This window comes from Coregonus clupeaformis, chromosome 3, assembly GCF_020615455.1.
Source record: "Coregonus clupeaformis isolate EN_2021a chromosome 3, ASM2061545v1, whole genome shotgun sequence".
Lineage (NCBI taxonomy): Eukaryota > Metazoa > Chordata > Actinopteri > Salmoniformes > Salmonidae > Coregonus > Coregonus clupeaformis.
In genome coordinates this window covers 42,926,616-42,943,028 of record NC_059194.1, presented here as the reverse complement: position 1 = coordinate 42,943,028, position 16,413 = coordinate 42,926,616, and the positions used below count along the sequence as shown (strand labels likewise).

The 16,413-nt window shown below is 41.3% G+C and overlaps 1 protein-coding gene across 3 annotated transcripts in view; it reads right to left on the bottom strand.

Annotated features, from left to right (window-relative positions):
* The window catches only part of si:ch211-288d18.1 (USP6 N-terminal-like protein), a 31,133-nt gene that overhangs the window by 10,933 nt on the left and 3,787 nt on the right, over positions 1–16,413 (bottom strand). For 2 of the 3 annotated variants that reach the window (XM_045208717.1, XM_041893355.2), the window contains exons 2-8: positions 16,210–16,283; positions 15,534–15,615; positions 4,764–4,849; positions 4,636–4,675; positions 3,880–3,960; positions 3,587–3,694; positions 962–1,071 (exon numbers count right to left, since the gene is read on the bottom strand). In XM_045208717.1, the coding sequence (XP_045064652.1) occupies positions 962–1,071; positions 3,587–3,694; positions 3,880–3,960; positions 4,636–4,675; positions 4,764–4,849; positions 15,534–15,615; positions 16,210–16,217 (515 nt within the window). In that variant the 5' untranslated portion in view covers positions 16,218–16,283. The remainder of the gene's footprint in view (positions 1–961; positions 1,072–3,586; positions 3,695–3,879; positions 3,961–4,635; positions 4,676–4,763; positions 4,850–15,533; positions 15,616–16,209; positions 16,284–16,413) is intronic. The other variant, XM_041893356.2, reaches the window with a different exon arrangement.

Here is a 16,413-nt window from a genome sequence, read left to right as displayed (position 1 = left end):
CGCCGCCAGGGACTCACATCCTGCTGTGCCAGACGTGTCCCCCTGCTTAAGCCAGTACATGTCCAGGCCCGTGTGAAGTTTACTAGAGTGCATTTGGATGATCCAGAAGAGGATTGGGAGAATGTCATATGGTCAGATGAAACCAAAATAGAACTTTTTGGTAAAAACTCAACTCGTCGTGTTTGGAGGACAAAGAATGCTGAGTTGCATCCAAAGAACACCATACCTACTGTGAAGCATGGGGGTGGAAACATCATGCTTTGGGGCTGTTTTTCTGCAAAGGGAGCAGGACGACTGATCCGTGTAAAGGAAAGAATGAATGGGGCCATGTATCGTGAGATTTTGAGTGAAAACCTCCTTCCATCAGCAAGGGCATTGAAGATGAAACGTGGCTGGGTCTTTCAGCATGACAATGATCCCAAACACACCGCCCGGCAACGAAGGAGTGGCTTCGTAAGAAGCATTTCAAGGTCCTGGAGTGGCCTAGCCAGTCTCCAGATCTCAACCCCATAGAAAATCTTTGGAGGTAGTTGAAAGTCTGTGTTGCCCAGCGACAGCCCCAAAACATCACTGCTCTAGAGGAGATCTGCATGGAGGAATGGGCCAAAATACCAGCAACAGTGTGTGAAAACCTTGTGAAGATTTACAGAAAACATTTGACCTGTGTCATTGCCAACAAAGGGTATATAACAAAGTATTGAGAAACTTTTGTTATTGACCAAATACTTATTTTCCACCATAATTTGCAAATAAATTCATTAAAAATCCTACAATGTGATTTTCTGGAGAAAAAAAATCTCATTTTGTCTGTCATAGTTGACGTGTACCTATGATGAAAATTACAGGCCTCTCTCATCTTTTTAAGTGGGAGAACTTGCACAATTGGTGGCTGACTAAATACTTTTTTCCCCCACTGTACATGAACACCCAACCTTACTGTAGAATACAGCTGCTGACTTACTTGACTCCGAATCGATCCATGAACATGATGTGGTTTCTAAACGTTCTGTTCACGTCCAGATCTATCTGTTTGATTTCCTGGGAGAAGATTCTGGCCTGTTCCTTCATCCTCTGAAAAATTCAATTAAAACAATTAATACATTTTCTAAATCCCTTGCACACTTCAAACTTATTAGAAAGAAATTAACAGCAACAGTACACATGATTAATCTTTAAAAAACCTTTGAAAAAATCTATTTTTTTTCAAAATTATAGATTCTATAGTATTTAGGCAACATTACATTTACATTTTAGTCATTTAGCAGATGCTCTTATTCAGAGCGACTTACAGTTAGTGAGTGCATACATTTTCATACTGGCCCCCCGTGGGAAACGAACCCACAACCCTGGCGTTGCAAGCGCAATGCTCTACCAACTGAGCTACAAGGGACTACATGGCAACATATTTTTACATTAACTTTATATCAAAAGCCATAATCCCCTGTCAGTAAAACTCTGTTATTGTGTGATGTGCGTGTGATTTTTGTATCTCCATGTCAACGCCATCTGTCTGTTTTCATCTCACATACAGTAACATAATCCTCTCTCTTTTTGGAGCCGCACCCAACAAACAATCAAAAACAATGTCACTATTATTAATCCTACTGAATGTAGCGATGGGTGGGTGGGAGAGGGCGTAGTTGTGAAACGTAATGGTCCTATAAACATGAAATGGTCTTGGTGTATAACATTACAATATTTTGTGTTCAGCACTCTGGCTTCTGGCTGCAATATGTGGGGGAAGATCAGCACACTCCTACATATGTTCATGTACTGTATGTCTTAGTGCCTTCAGAAAGTATTCACACCCCTTGACTTTTTCCACATTTTGCGGTGTTACAGCCTGAAGTTAAAATGGATGACATTTTTATTTTGTGTCACGGATCTACACACAATACTCCATAATGTCAAAGTGGAATTATGATTTTAGAAATGTTTACAAATGTCTCAAAAATAAAAAGCTGACATTTCTTGAGTCAATAAGTATTCAACCCCTTTGTTATGGCAAGCCTAAATAACTTCAGGAGTAAAAATGAACTTAACAAGTCAGATAATAAGTTGCATGGACTAACTGTGTGCAATAATGGTGTTTAATATGATTTTTTCATGACTACCAAACTTCTGTACCCCACACATACAATTATCTCAGTCAAGCAGTGAATTTCAAACACAGATTCAACCACAAAGACCAGGGATGTTTTCCAATGCCTCGCAAAGAAGGGCACCTATTGGTAGATGGGTAAAACAAAAAGAAGCAGACATTGAATATCCCTTTGAGGATTTCACGAGGCCAATAGTAATTTTAAACCAGTTACAGAGTTAAATGGCTGTGAAAGGAGAAAAATGAGGATAGATCAACAACATTGTAGTTACGCCACAATACTAACCTAAATGACAGAGTGAAAAGAAGGAAGCCTGTATAGCATAAAAATATTCCAAAGCATGCATCCTGTTTGCAATAAGGCACTAAAGTAATACTGCAAAAAATATGGCAAAGAAATGAACTTTTTGTCCTGAATACAACGCATTATGTTTGGGGCAAATCCAACACAACACATCACGGAGTACCACTCTTCATATTTTCAAACATGGTGGTGGTTGCATGCTTGTCATTGGCAAGGGCTAGGGAGTTTTTGGGGGGGATAAAAAGAAAAGGAATAGAGCTAAGCACAAGCTACAGGAAAACCTGGTTCAGTCTGCTTTTCAACAGACACTGGCAGACAAATCCACCTTTCAGCAGGACAATAACCTAACACGCAAGGCCAAATATACACTGGAGTTACTTACCAAGACGACATTGAATGTTCCTGAGTGGCCTAATTACAGTTTTGACTTAAAATCGGCTTGAAAATCTATGGCAAGACTTCAAAATAGCTGTATAGCAATGATCAAAAACCAACCTGACAGAGCTTGAAGAAATATTGTAGAGACTTGCCCAGAAAGACTCACAGCTGTAATCACTGCCAAAGGTGATTCTAACATGTATTGATCAGGGGGCTGAATACTTATCTAATCAAAATATATTAGTGTTTTATGTTCCATTAATACATTTTACTTCGACTTTGACATTACAGAGAATTTTGTGTAGATCGTTGACAAAATCTATTTTAATCCCACTTTGTAACATAACAAAATGTGGAAAAACTCAAGGGGTGTGAATACTTTCTGAAGCCACTGTACCAATGGAGGGGGAGGACATGGACATTACTGTATCACACCATTGTTGAATCACAGGGTATTTATCTCTGGCCGGGTATAGGGTATTCAGTATTGAATCGATTTTTTTTCATGTACTCTGCCCATGTAGTGAACCTGGTTACTGATAGCGTAGCATAGCACAATGACATCACTTTCCCTGAGACCTGAAGTAGCAGTCGGCTTCAAATCATAACAGCAGAGATTTCATGGTTTAGTGGTTCTGAGTGACCACTGGCTTTAGACTGCAACGTGCTGGTTCGAGCACGGTATCAAATCCTTGTGTGTTGCTAAATGCTGCCTACACCTATGCACTGTTTAGAGTAGATGCTTGATGAACCAACAGTGTGTGTATGTGTGTGTGCATGTTATATACTGGGTACTCTCTTACCTCATACTTCCCCTCGTTCTCATTCTTCACCTTCTCCACATCCAGCATCATGGCCCAGGCCTGGCCTCTCAGCTGCAGGGGAATACCCTTATAGACACGCTTTACCATCTGAGAGGAGAGCAGGGGAACACAGGGGAGACAGGGGTTAGACAAATGGGGAGTTGAGGGTGGAGTGTAAATGTTGAGTGAGCATTTCAGGCTAATAGAAACACTTATAAACACAAGTGAAGGGTGTAGTGTGTGTGTGTGAGCGAGAGAGAGGGAGAGAGAGAGAGAGAGAGAGTTATTCTCACCCTGTCACTGTTCCTGTACTTATCCCATTTCTTCACCATCTTCAGCCATTTTTCCACCCTTTCAATTTCCAGGTTCTTTTTCTGTCAGGGCGAAACAGAAAATACATTTTAAACTCGGTGAAATATTATGTATGCAAAATGAAGACACATTTACATTAACAAGACGCATTTACACATCCAGTATAGTACAGTACAGAACACAGTATTTACAATGTTTCTCCTAAAACTACAACCAAATGAACTCCCTTCGTGGGATCATATAAAAGATCACTTGACTTGAGAACCTGGTGTCCTGCCCCCACTGCTATGACTGGCATGTGCTGGTTTGTACTGTATTGACATTTAACATTGAGGAGAGCTTATCAAATTCTGCCCAAGGATAGATGTGGAAGTAATTTAATCAATCACGACCACATGACCGGTTCTAAGGTGTGAGCAAGCGTAGCTCTCATTCCAGGAGTGTGTGAGATGCCTAAGGATCGGCTTCGCCTTAGATGGATGCCTGGGGCATGTGGCCCTGCTACAGGGTTTCACTAGGTTAGCGGGAGGGCATTGATTGGCTAATACATACACACACACACTAAGCATTGACACACCTCCACACACACACACACACACACTACAGCTGCACAAGGAACATTACACCTCTATATGTTAGAGGTCACACTTGAAATGTTAGTTAGTGGCTTCTGTACACCACCTAACGGAAACTGTAGTGTGTCTCTTTGACTCTTTTGATGCATTTCCTCTTCTTACCTTCTCCTCATGTGCACTAGGGGTTGGCAACTCCTCGTCACTGTGGGAAAAGAATGGACAACAACAGTCAGATTCTGCCAGTCAAGTAATGTGTACAATACTGTACACACAAACCCAGTTTGACTTACTGCAGAAATCCGAAACGGTCAGTGACTCTGTAAATACTGTAGTCTGCATCCTCCCAGGGGTCAATCTCCACCCCCTCCTGTCTGCCCTGGAATAACACACAGACACAGACACACACATCAGAAACAGCACACAGCCAAGGGAAAACATGCAGTAAGTTGGCCTGTTGCTTTAAAATTGTTAAATCAAGTCAGGCGTTAGGCCTTTGAATTGGAGCCACTGGGAAAAACACAATACATGCTGTTCTCTTGAGAACAATACATTTGATTTTAGTACAAGCGCATCACATCGCTGTGCCTGTCTCAAAGATGATACAAATGGATGCATTGTGTCTATCTATGCTGTGTTAAATCGTGGCCATTATAACAGAAAATCCTATTGCCATATGTACAGCGTGGCACAGATATTGCCCAAGGGGCAGAAGACAATTCTCTCAGGACTAGTCAATGGACAACATAGATGTGGCCAACTATTAGAAAACATAGAAAGCTATCAGAAAACAGGTTGCGGGCAAAGAGAGAGAGGGTCGATATATACAGCCTACAGAAACCAAACCATGCCATCACAGATGAACGATTTCAGCGAAGATGCGCTGAGGGTACACTGCAAATGGTGTCAAGTCTGAGAAAGTGAGAGGGCTAAAAATAGCTCCTAGTGGAAGTCATTTGGGGGGAGAAAGAAGAGAGAGGAAAGGGGGAGATGGATATAATTAAACAGTGAAAGGGAGATGAGAAGGAATGTGTGGAAAGCGTGAGAGAGGGGGAGAGAGCGAGAGAGCGAGAAAGAGAGACACATGGTCAGAGAACCTGCTTGGACTTTCCAATGTTCCTCCAAGCATACTGGCATTACACACCTGGCTAAAATATTACTGTACCTCTGTTGGAATCACGTTTATAGATAACTTTGACACTTTCTGGAAACAGAAGATTCTCTACAGGAATGACAGAGTCCATCAAAATAATCTTGGCTCCTGGACTCCAAGGCAGCGTTGAGACAATGACTTATCAATGACCCAAGATCAGCTCAATTAATCCCTACCATTGTGTCGCTGAGTTGTCATAATGTACATTATCCCAGGGGAGTTGGCAGACACAATGTAAGGAACTTACTTTATGTCCCCCTAACTGCCCTGAATGCCTCTGTTGATCCTACAGATGTTGTATGCAGTAATAATGTGCCTATGAACCAGAGTTATACTGAGGCAGTGTGCCCTAGTAGGAAGTTCACTGTGTGCAGCTCACCCTGCACTATCAGCTCAAATATAAATAACATGAGCATGTCTACTTCTGATAAGCTTCCCAATAAAGCAATAGAAACAATCAAGCATCCCAGAAAAGTGCTAAAAACAGCCCACATTAACATATGTAGCCTAAGAAACAAGGTTCCTGAAATCAATAACTTGCTAGTAACAGATGACATTCCTATACTGACTATCTCTGAAACTAACTTAAATAATACCTTTGATGATACAGGCGGTAGCATCTACAGAAAATACAGAAATGGCAATGGGGGCAGTGTTCAGAACCACATTCCTGTAAAGCTTAGAGAGGATCTCAGGTTAAATACTGTTGAAGTAATATGCCTCACCTAAAGCCCATTTTTGTGGGAAGCTGCTATAGACCACCAAGCACTTACAGTCAGTATCTGGATAATATGTGTGAAATGCTTGATAATGTATATGATATCAACAGAGAGGTATATTTTCTGGGTGATTTCATTATTGACTAGCTTTCATCAAGCTACCCACTCAAGAAAAAGCTTCAAACTGTAACCAGTGCCTGCAACCTGTTTCAGTTATCAGTCAACCTACCAGTGTAGTTACAAACAGCTCAGGAATGAAATCATCAATATGTATTGATCACATCTTTACTAATGCTGCAGAAATTTGCTTTAAAGCAGTATCCAAAGCTATTGGATGTAGAGATCACAATATATTGGCCATATCTAGGAAAACCAAAGTCCTAAAAGCTGGGCCTAATATAGTGCATAAGTGGTCATACAATAAGTTCTGTAGTGATTCTTATGTTGATGATGTAAAGAATATTTGCTGGTCTGTGGTGTGTAATAAGGAGCAACCAGACGCTGCACTTGACACATATATGAAATGCTTATTCCAGTTACTAATAAGCATGCACATTATGAAAATGACTGTAAAAACGGTTAAATCCCCTTGGATTGATGAAGAATTAAAAAATTGTATGGTTGAGAGGGATGAGGCAAAAGGTAGGGCAAATAAGTCTGGCAGCACAACCGATTGGCAAACATACTGCAAATTGAGAAATTAGTGACTAAACTTAATAAAAAGAAGAAGAAACTACAGTGGCTTGCGAAAGTATTCACCCCCCTTGGCATTTTCCCTATTTTGATGCCTTACAACCTGGAATTAAAATAGATTTTTTGGGGGGTTTGTATCATTTGATTTACACAACATGCCTACCAATTTGAAGATGCAAAATATTTTTTATTGTGAAACAAACAAGAAATAAGACAAAAAAACAGAAAACTTCAGTGTGCATATCTATTCACCCTCCCAAAGTCAATACTTTGTAGAGCCACCTTTTGCAGTAATTACAGCTGCAAGTCTCTTAGGGTAGGTCTCTATAAGCTTGGCACATCTAGACACTGGGATTTTTTCCCATTCTTCACGGCAAAACTGCTCCAGCTCCTTCAAGTTGGATGGGTTTCACTGGTGTACAGCAATCTTTAAGTCCTACCACAGATTCTCAATTGGGTTGAGGTCTGGGCTTTGACTAGGCAATTCCAAGACATTTAAATGTGTTGCTTTAGCAGTATGGTTAGGGTCATTGTCCTGCTGGAAGGTGAACCTCTGTCCCAGTCTCAAATCTCTGGAAGACTGAAACAGGTTTCCCTCAAGAATTTCCCTGTATTTAGCGCCATCCATCATTCCTTCAATTCTGACCAGTTTCCTAGTCCCTGCCGATGAAAAATGGGATGGTGTTCTCGGGGTGATGAGAGGTGTTGAGTTTGCGCCAGACAGCGTTTTCCTTGATGGCCAAAAAGCTCAATTTTAGTCTCTTCTGACCAGAGTACCTTCTTACATATGTTTGGGGAGTCTCCCACATGCCTTTTGGCTAACACCAAATGTGTTTGCTTGTTTTTTTTCTTTAAGCAATGGCTTTTTTTCTGGCCACTCTTCCGTAAAGCCCAGCTCTGTGGAGTGTATGGCTTAAAGTGGTCCTATGGACAGATACTCCTATCTCCACTGTGGAGCTTTGAAGCTCCTTCAGGGTTATCTTTGGTCTCTTTGTTGCCTCTCTGATTAATGCCCTCCTTGCCTGGTCAATGAGTTTTGGTGGGCGGCCCTCTCTTGGCAGGTTTGTTGTGATGCCACATTCTTTCCATTTTTTAATAATGGATTTAATGGTGCTCCGTGGGATGTTCAAAGTTTCATAACCCAACCCTGATCTGTACTTCTCCACAACTTTGTCCCTGCCCTGTTTGGAGAGCTCCTTGGTCTTCATGGTGCCGCTTGCTTGGTGGTGCCCCTTGCTTAGTGGTGTTGCAGACTCTGGGGCCTTTCAGAACAGGTGTACATATACTGAGATCATGTGACAGATCATTTGACACTTAGATTACACACAGGTGGACTTTATTTAACTAATTATGTGACTTCTGAAGGTAATTGGTTGCACCATATCTTATTTAGGGGTTTCATAGCAAAGGGGGTGAATACATATGCACACACCACTTTTCCGTTATTTATTTTTTAGAAATCTTTGAAACAAGTTAATTTTTTCATTTCACTTCACCAATTTGGACTATTTTGTGTATGTCCATTACATGAAATCCAAATAAAAATCATTTTAAATTACAGGTTGTAATGCAAACTAAATAGGATGATAATGATATAAATCATGATAGTAAAAAGCTTTTGAGCACCTTAAATGAAATTTTGGGCAAAAAGGCAAACTCAGCTCCATCATTCATTGAATCAGATGTCTCATTCATCAACCCACTGATATTGCCAACTACTTTATTGATTTTTTTCATAGGCAATATTAGCAAATTTAGGCATGAAATGCCAGCAACATACGCCGACACTACACATCCAAGTATAACTGACCAAATTTTCATTCCGTAAAGTGAGTGTGGAAGAGGCAAAAAAAAAGTACTGTTGTCTATCAACAATGACAAGCCACTGGGGTCTGACAACTTGGATGAAAAATTACTGGGGATAATAGCAGACGATATTGCCACTCCTATTCTTCAATCTAAGCCACTAGAAAGTTTGTGCCCTCAGGGCTGGAGGGAAGCAAAAGTCATTCCGCTACCCAAGAATAGTAAAGCCCACTTTATTGGCTCAAATAGCCGACCAATCAGCCTGTTGGTAAACTTAGTAAACTTAAAAATAAATAAATAATTGGGACCAGATACAATGCTATTCTACAGTAAACAAATTGACAACAGACTTTCAGAACGCTTATAGGGAAGGACATTCAACAAGCACAGCACTTACACAAATGTCTGATGATTGGCTGAGAGAAATTGATGATCAAAAGATTGTGTGGGCTGTTTTGTTAGACTTCAGTGCGGCTATTGACATTATCGATCAGTCTGCTACTGATAAAACGTATGTGTTATGGCTTTACACCCCCTGCTTTATTGTGGATAAAGAATTACCTGTCTAACAGAACACAGAGGGTGTTCTTTAATGGAAGCCTCTCCAACATAATCCAGGTAGAATAAGGAATTCCCCAGGGAGGCTGTCTAGGCCCCTTACTTTTTTCAATCTTTACTTTGAGTAAAGCCAGTGTGTCTATGTATACGGATGACTCAACACTATACACGTCAGCTACTACAGCAACTGAAATGACTGCAACACTTAACAAAGAGCTGCAGTTAGTTTCAGAATGTGTGGCAAGGAATAAGTTAGTCCTAAATACTTCAAAAACTAAAAGCATTGTTTTTGGGACAAATAATTCACTATACCCTAAACCTCCAATAAATCTTGTAATAAATAATGTGGAAATTGAGGTGACTAAACTGCTTGGAGTAACCCTGGATTGTAAACTGTCATGGCCAAAACATATTGATACAACAGTAGCTAAGATGGGGAGAAGTCTATCTATAATAAAGCGTTGCTCTGCCTTCTTAACAACACTATCAACAAGTCAGGTCCTACAGGCCCTAGTTTTGTCGCACCTGGACCCCACCAGACATGCCACCAGAGGTCTCTTCACAATCCCCAAGTCCAGAACAGACTATGGGAGGCGCACAGTGCTACATAGAGCCATGACTACATGGAACTCTATTCCACATCAGGTAACTGATGCAAGCAGTAGAATCAGATTTAAAAAACAGATAAAAATACACCTTATCGAACAGCGGGTACTGTGAATAGACACACACACAGGTACAGACACACGCATACGCACTCAAACGCTAGCACACGCACACATTGTACTATTGTTGTATGGTGGTTGGTATTATACATTTTGTATAATATTATATGATGTACTGTTTTATCTTATTTCTTTTATGTAGGATATATGTGCCTTAATGTGTTTGGACCCCAGGAAGAGTAGCTGCTGTCTTGGATACCTAATAAATACAAATATAAATTAATGTTCCCTAATGTCATGAGTTCAATCACAATCTCTAACCTAATTTCATGAGCTCAAACACATTCTCAAGTTAAGCCACTCCTTTTGTTTTTGTATTTTTTATTGTATGTTTTATTCAACATTTATGTTTGCATTTCTGTTATTCTTTGTTTATCGTTCTAGGACACTTGAAAGAATGTAAATACCAAGGCCATATAACGTGTACATAATTCAAGAATGCGTACAAAGTATATTTTATACAGTATATGTATTAACACATGGCTAAATGTACATGAACGTGTAAGAATCAATTGTTTTTATTATAATTTATTGTCCTACTGTTGTTTTATCTGTGTCTGAAAAAAAAGAAAAAAAGAATAATAATACAAATTACTTACTGTAAGTGATAATGCCCGGGAAGCCGTTGTTTGGAGGATATATGAGCATGGGTGTGCCGAAACCGTGCCAATATATCCTCCAAACACTGGCTTCAAGGGCATTATTTTATACAATGGGTTACCAAACATATTCAAATAATGATTTACGTATTTTCATTAAAAACGTTATTTTGATGAATTTATTCATACTATTTCATCCTTCCACAAGATATAGTCCCGACACAAATCTAGGGTTGCTACCCAAGCTGGCTGGTCATTCGTTCTATCAGTTTGGTTTCCAGAGACGCGACCCAGACGTTAAGTATTTTTGTTCTGTATCTATGGACCAAGTCGTTCATTCCTAAATGTTCTATTGCCATACTGGCTGGCAACGTTCTTCCCTTATTTGTTAGCTAGCCAACTTCGGCTAACTTACAGTCACGTCAAACACTGCAGTCAGAACAACAACAAAGTAGCTGCATTTGATCACACGGACTGGGATATGTTCAAAGTTGCCTCTGAGAATAACATTGATGTATACACGGACACAGTGACTGAGTTAATCAGGAAGTATATAGGGGATGCTGTTCCCATTGTGACTATTAAAACCTACCCAAACCAAAAAACGTGTATATATAGCAGCATTCGCGCAAGACTGAAAGCGCGAACCACCGCATTTAACCACCACGGCAAGGTGGCTGGGAATATGGTTGAATACAAACAGTGCAGTTATGCCCTCCGAAAGGCAATCAAACAGGCAAAACATCAGTACAGAGACAAAGTGGAGTCGCAATTCAAAGGCTCAGACACAAGACGTATGTGGCAGGGACTCCAGACAATCACGGATTACAAAGGGAAAACCAGCCACGTCGCGGACACCAACGTCTTGCTCCCGGACAAGCTAAACACCTTCTTCGCCCACTTTGAGGATAACACAGTGCCACCGATGAGGCCCGTTCCCAAGGACTGTGGGCTCTCGTTCTCTGTGGCCGACATGAGTAAGACATTTATGCGCGTTAACCCTCGCAAGGCTGCCGGCCCAGACGGCATCCCTAGCTGCGTCCTCAGAGCATGCGCAGACTAGCTGGCTGGAGTGTTTACGGACATATTCAGTCTCTCCCTATCCCAGTCTGCTGTTCCCACTTGCTTCAAGATGTCCACCACTATTAATGTACCCAGAAAGCAAAGGTAATTGAAGAGAGAGGCTAGTTAAGGATCATATCACGTCCACCTTACCTGACACCCTAGACCCACTTAAATGTGCATACCGCCCCAATAGATCCACAGATGATGCAATCGCCATCGCACTGCACACTGCCCTATCCCATCTGGACAAGAGGAATACCTATGTAAGAATGCTGTTCATTGACTACAGCTTAGCCTTCAACACTGTAGTACCCTCCAAGCTCATCATTAAGCTCATGGCCCTGGGTCTGAACCCCGCCCTGTGCAACTGGATCCTGGACTTCCTGACGGGCCACCCCCAGGTGGTGAAGGTAGGAAATAACACCTCCACTACGCTGATCCTCAACACAGGGGCCCCACAAGGGTGCGTGCTCAGCACCCTCCTGTACTCCCTGTTCACCCATGACTGCGTGGCCAAGCACGCCTCCAACTCAATCATCAAGTTTGCAGACAACACAACAGTAGCAGGCCTGATTACCAACAATGAAGAGACAGCCTACAGGGAGGAGGTGAGGGCCCTGGCGGAGTGGTGCCAGTGAAATAACCTCTTCCTCAACGTCAACAAAACGAAGGAACTGATTGTGGACTTCAGGAGACAGCAGAGGGATCACGCCCCCACCCACATCGACGGGACCGCAGTGGAGAAGGTGAAAAGCTTCAAGTTCCTCAGCGTACACATCACTGACGATCTGAAATGGTCTACCCACACAGACAGTGTGGTGAAGAAGGCGTAACAGCGCCGCTTCATCCACAGGAGACTGAAGAAATTCGTCTTGGCCCCTAAGACCCTCACAAACTTTTACAGATGCACAATTGAGAGCATCCTGTCGGGCTGTATTACTGCCTGGTACGGCAACTGCACCGCCCGCAACTGCAGTGCTCTCCAGAGGGTGGTGCCCAACGCATCACCGGGGGCACACTGCCTGCCCTTCAGGACACCTACAGCACCCAATGTCACATGAAGGCCAAAAAGATCATCAAGGACATCAACTACCCGAGCCTCGGCCTGTTCAACCCGCTATCATCCAGAAGTCAAGGTCAGTACAGGTGCATCAAAGCTGGGACCGAGAGGCTGAAAACAGTTTCTATTTCAAGACCATCAGACTGTTAAATAGCCATCACTAGCCGGCTACCACCCGGTTACTCAACCCTGCACCTTAGAGGCTGCTGACCTATGTACATAGAGATGGAATCACTGGTCACTTTAATAATGTTTACATACATACATATGATCATTTCATATGTATACACTGTATTCTACTGTATTCTAGTAATATTTATATATTCTTAATTCCATTATTTTACTTTTAGATTTGTGTGTATTGTTGTGAATTGTTAGACACTACTGCACTGTTGGAGCTAGGAACACAAGCCTTTCGCTACACTCACAATAACATCTGCTAAATATGTGTATGTGACCAATACCATTTTATTTGCATTTGTTTAAGCTGTTTTCTAGTGACATTTATTTGATACATCCATAACAATGAGCTAATAATGCGCGATTTCACCTGGCTTTGAAAAGGGCTCCATCATCAGGACACTACTGTTCAGAGGAGCTAGCCATCAACACAGCTAACACAATCACTTCAAACTGAAGCTGGAAAGACTGCAAACTAGATGTTATTGTTTCGTTTTACCTGTTTTTTATTGATATTTATTTGTATATATCCATAAAATGATGCTGATTCATGATTTCGACTGGCTGAGAAAAGCTGCCTGCCTGTCTGTCTCATCCCGACTCCCGACTCCTGACACGTTCATTACTATGCGACAGCTGGAGATCGAATTTGAATATTGAAACAATGTTGCAAATGTCGGAGAGACAGACAGCAAGGTTTATACAAATCTCTACTGTTGAAAACTAAATGTTAGTCTAAAAGAAATGTGAGATAATGTCTAGATGCTTTTTATAGTGGAGATCAAGTTTATAAATTGCCTGGCTGGGCTGATGAGACAGTGGATTGCACAGTCAGATGGGACAGAGTAAATAGGCATTTTAACATCATAGACTTAACTTGTGGAATAGACACTGTCTGGAATGCAGTTTTAACTAATAAGCATTAAGGATTAGACCCACTCGTCGTATAATAAGTCATAACCTTGTTTGGCAAGACAACATCAAAGGGCAGCCAAGTTGTTGTCTTTGCCAAACAGAAACAGAAATGGCACCCTGACTAAGCCATCTGCACATTACAATAAAACAGAACACCCATGGTGAATTGCACTAGAAACATTTTGTCTGTACTGTCACCACCTGAGGTCTGAGACAGTATGTGCTACTTCTGTTCTGAAGTCAATAATAATAATAATATGCCATTTAGCAGACGCTTTTATCCAAAGCGACTTACAGTCATGTGTGCATACATTTTTACGTATGGGTGGTCCCGGGGATCGAACCCACTACCCTGGCGTTACAAGCGCCATGCTCTACCAATTGAGCTACAGAAGTAAAATACCATATAGACAGTAGAATCCTACAGACAGACAGTAATCAGCTGATTTCTATTATGGTTCAGTAGCTTTGAGAGACCATGGTGTAATCGATTGCTATGGTCTAGCTATGGCCATTGTCACAGGTGTTGCTAAGGCCAGACAGGGTCCCCTCTACAGATGTAGGATCTTAATACGATCACCCTATTGCAGGATACATTCCTGAGTGGCGCAGTGGTCTAAGGCAGTGCTAACTGTGCCACTAGATCCTGGTTCGAATCCAGGCTCTGTCGCGACCGGGAGACTCATGGGCGTTGCACAATTGGCCCAGCGTCGTCCAGGGTAGGGGAGGGAATGGCCGGCAGGGATGTAACTCAGTTGATAGAGCATGGCGTTTGCAATGCCAGGGTTGTGGGTTCAATTCCCACGGGGGGCCAGTATAAAAAAATATGTATTCACTAACTGTAAGTTGCTCTGGATAAGAGTGTCTGCTAAATGACTAAAATGTAAATGTAATAACTTTCCTGCAATGCTGCACATTTTTTACTGTATTTAGGGTGAAAAAAGGCTTTTAAAGTTTGTAATTTCAACTTTGAAATATCCAACTTACATTTCCCTTACAAAAAATGTATCAACCCCTACAAAAATGTCCATAAATTATAATCCACATAATAACTCTCATTTCTTGTTGCTGCAGGATTATTTTCCTGCTGTAGCAAACTGGCTCAAGTTTAGATCCTATATACAGTATGTACTCATGTTTTGTTGCCTGTGAGCTAAATTTAACTCTGTCTCATTCCTACTCTCTCTCTCTATCTTGCTATTTCCAGTGTCAGCGTGTCTGCTGACCCCAATTTGAAGAGGGGACACTGTCAGACAGATATTGCTAGGGAAATTTGGGTCGCTTGAAGTTCATGACCTCTAGTTTGTACTAAATAGACTGCATATTCTATCATTTTATAATGTATGCTTCTCTAGGTTTTATAGAATTAACAACATACAGCACAGATAGGCCTACGTCATCTCTCTTACAGTATGATTGCGTTTGCCTGGCAACTGTGACTATTTTAGCTGCATATGTGTGTCTAAATCTCCTCAACATCATATTATATTATATTATATTATAATTTTCTGTTACACAACAAACCACAAGCATGCTATTAGGCTTCTTCATCAACGCACACACACAATGCTTAGCAACACACAAACACACCGTCGGTTTCTCTTTCTTATCCCTCTTAGAGCGACGGTCACGCTTTTTAACAACACGCTCAAACAAGTATGAACTCTTCCTCCTGTGTGAACAGATGGACAACACACAGACAGAGAGGACATGTGATACAGTCAGATGGGATAACTCCATGACATGTACTGAAGATGGAATGCATGTTGTTTAAAGTATAAACTCAGGCCAAGTGAATCAACATCTGATTATCAAGGATATGCATTACAAACTGCACTTGCTTATGTGTGGACATAACAACACCTTTGCTGTTTGGTTTTGACTGGTGTGGTTGATCTATTTCCTTGTTTATGGAGGTGATGGAGGTGGTGCAGTCTACCTACATAAGAAGACCAGTCTTAGACTAACATTCATGGATACATCAATGCAGGCCTGGAGCTAAATAGCCCTATTGCTATGCTATGTGACTAATATGACTGTTACTGGAACTCTGTAATGACTGAACTGATGTCTGTGAACCTTCAAACCTTATCTAGGAGTTCTCCAACTGTAGAGGCATTTGTTGGACAGGTCGCTTGGGTTATTTTGGTCATTGGTAAATGAGAAATAACTAAGGTGGAAGTGCACATGGCAATTTTAGAGCTTTAAAAACAGTTTCCAGCATCCTAAAACCCTCTGAACTGTATATTTGTTGAACGTCACCCACCGTATCATATTTCAAGATGATGTCAGCGCGTTCCTCTGCTATCAACGTCTCAATGTCTTTCTTCATGTCAATATCTGAGAAGGAAAATAAAACAGAAACGATGTCAAATCAGAGATGCTTTGGTTTGCATGGTTGTGGGCAAATGTGTTTGCAAAAATATAACAGACATGCTCTTCATTTTACAGCATGCTAGCAAGCCAATAT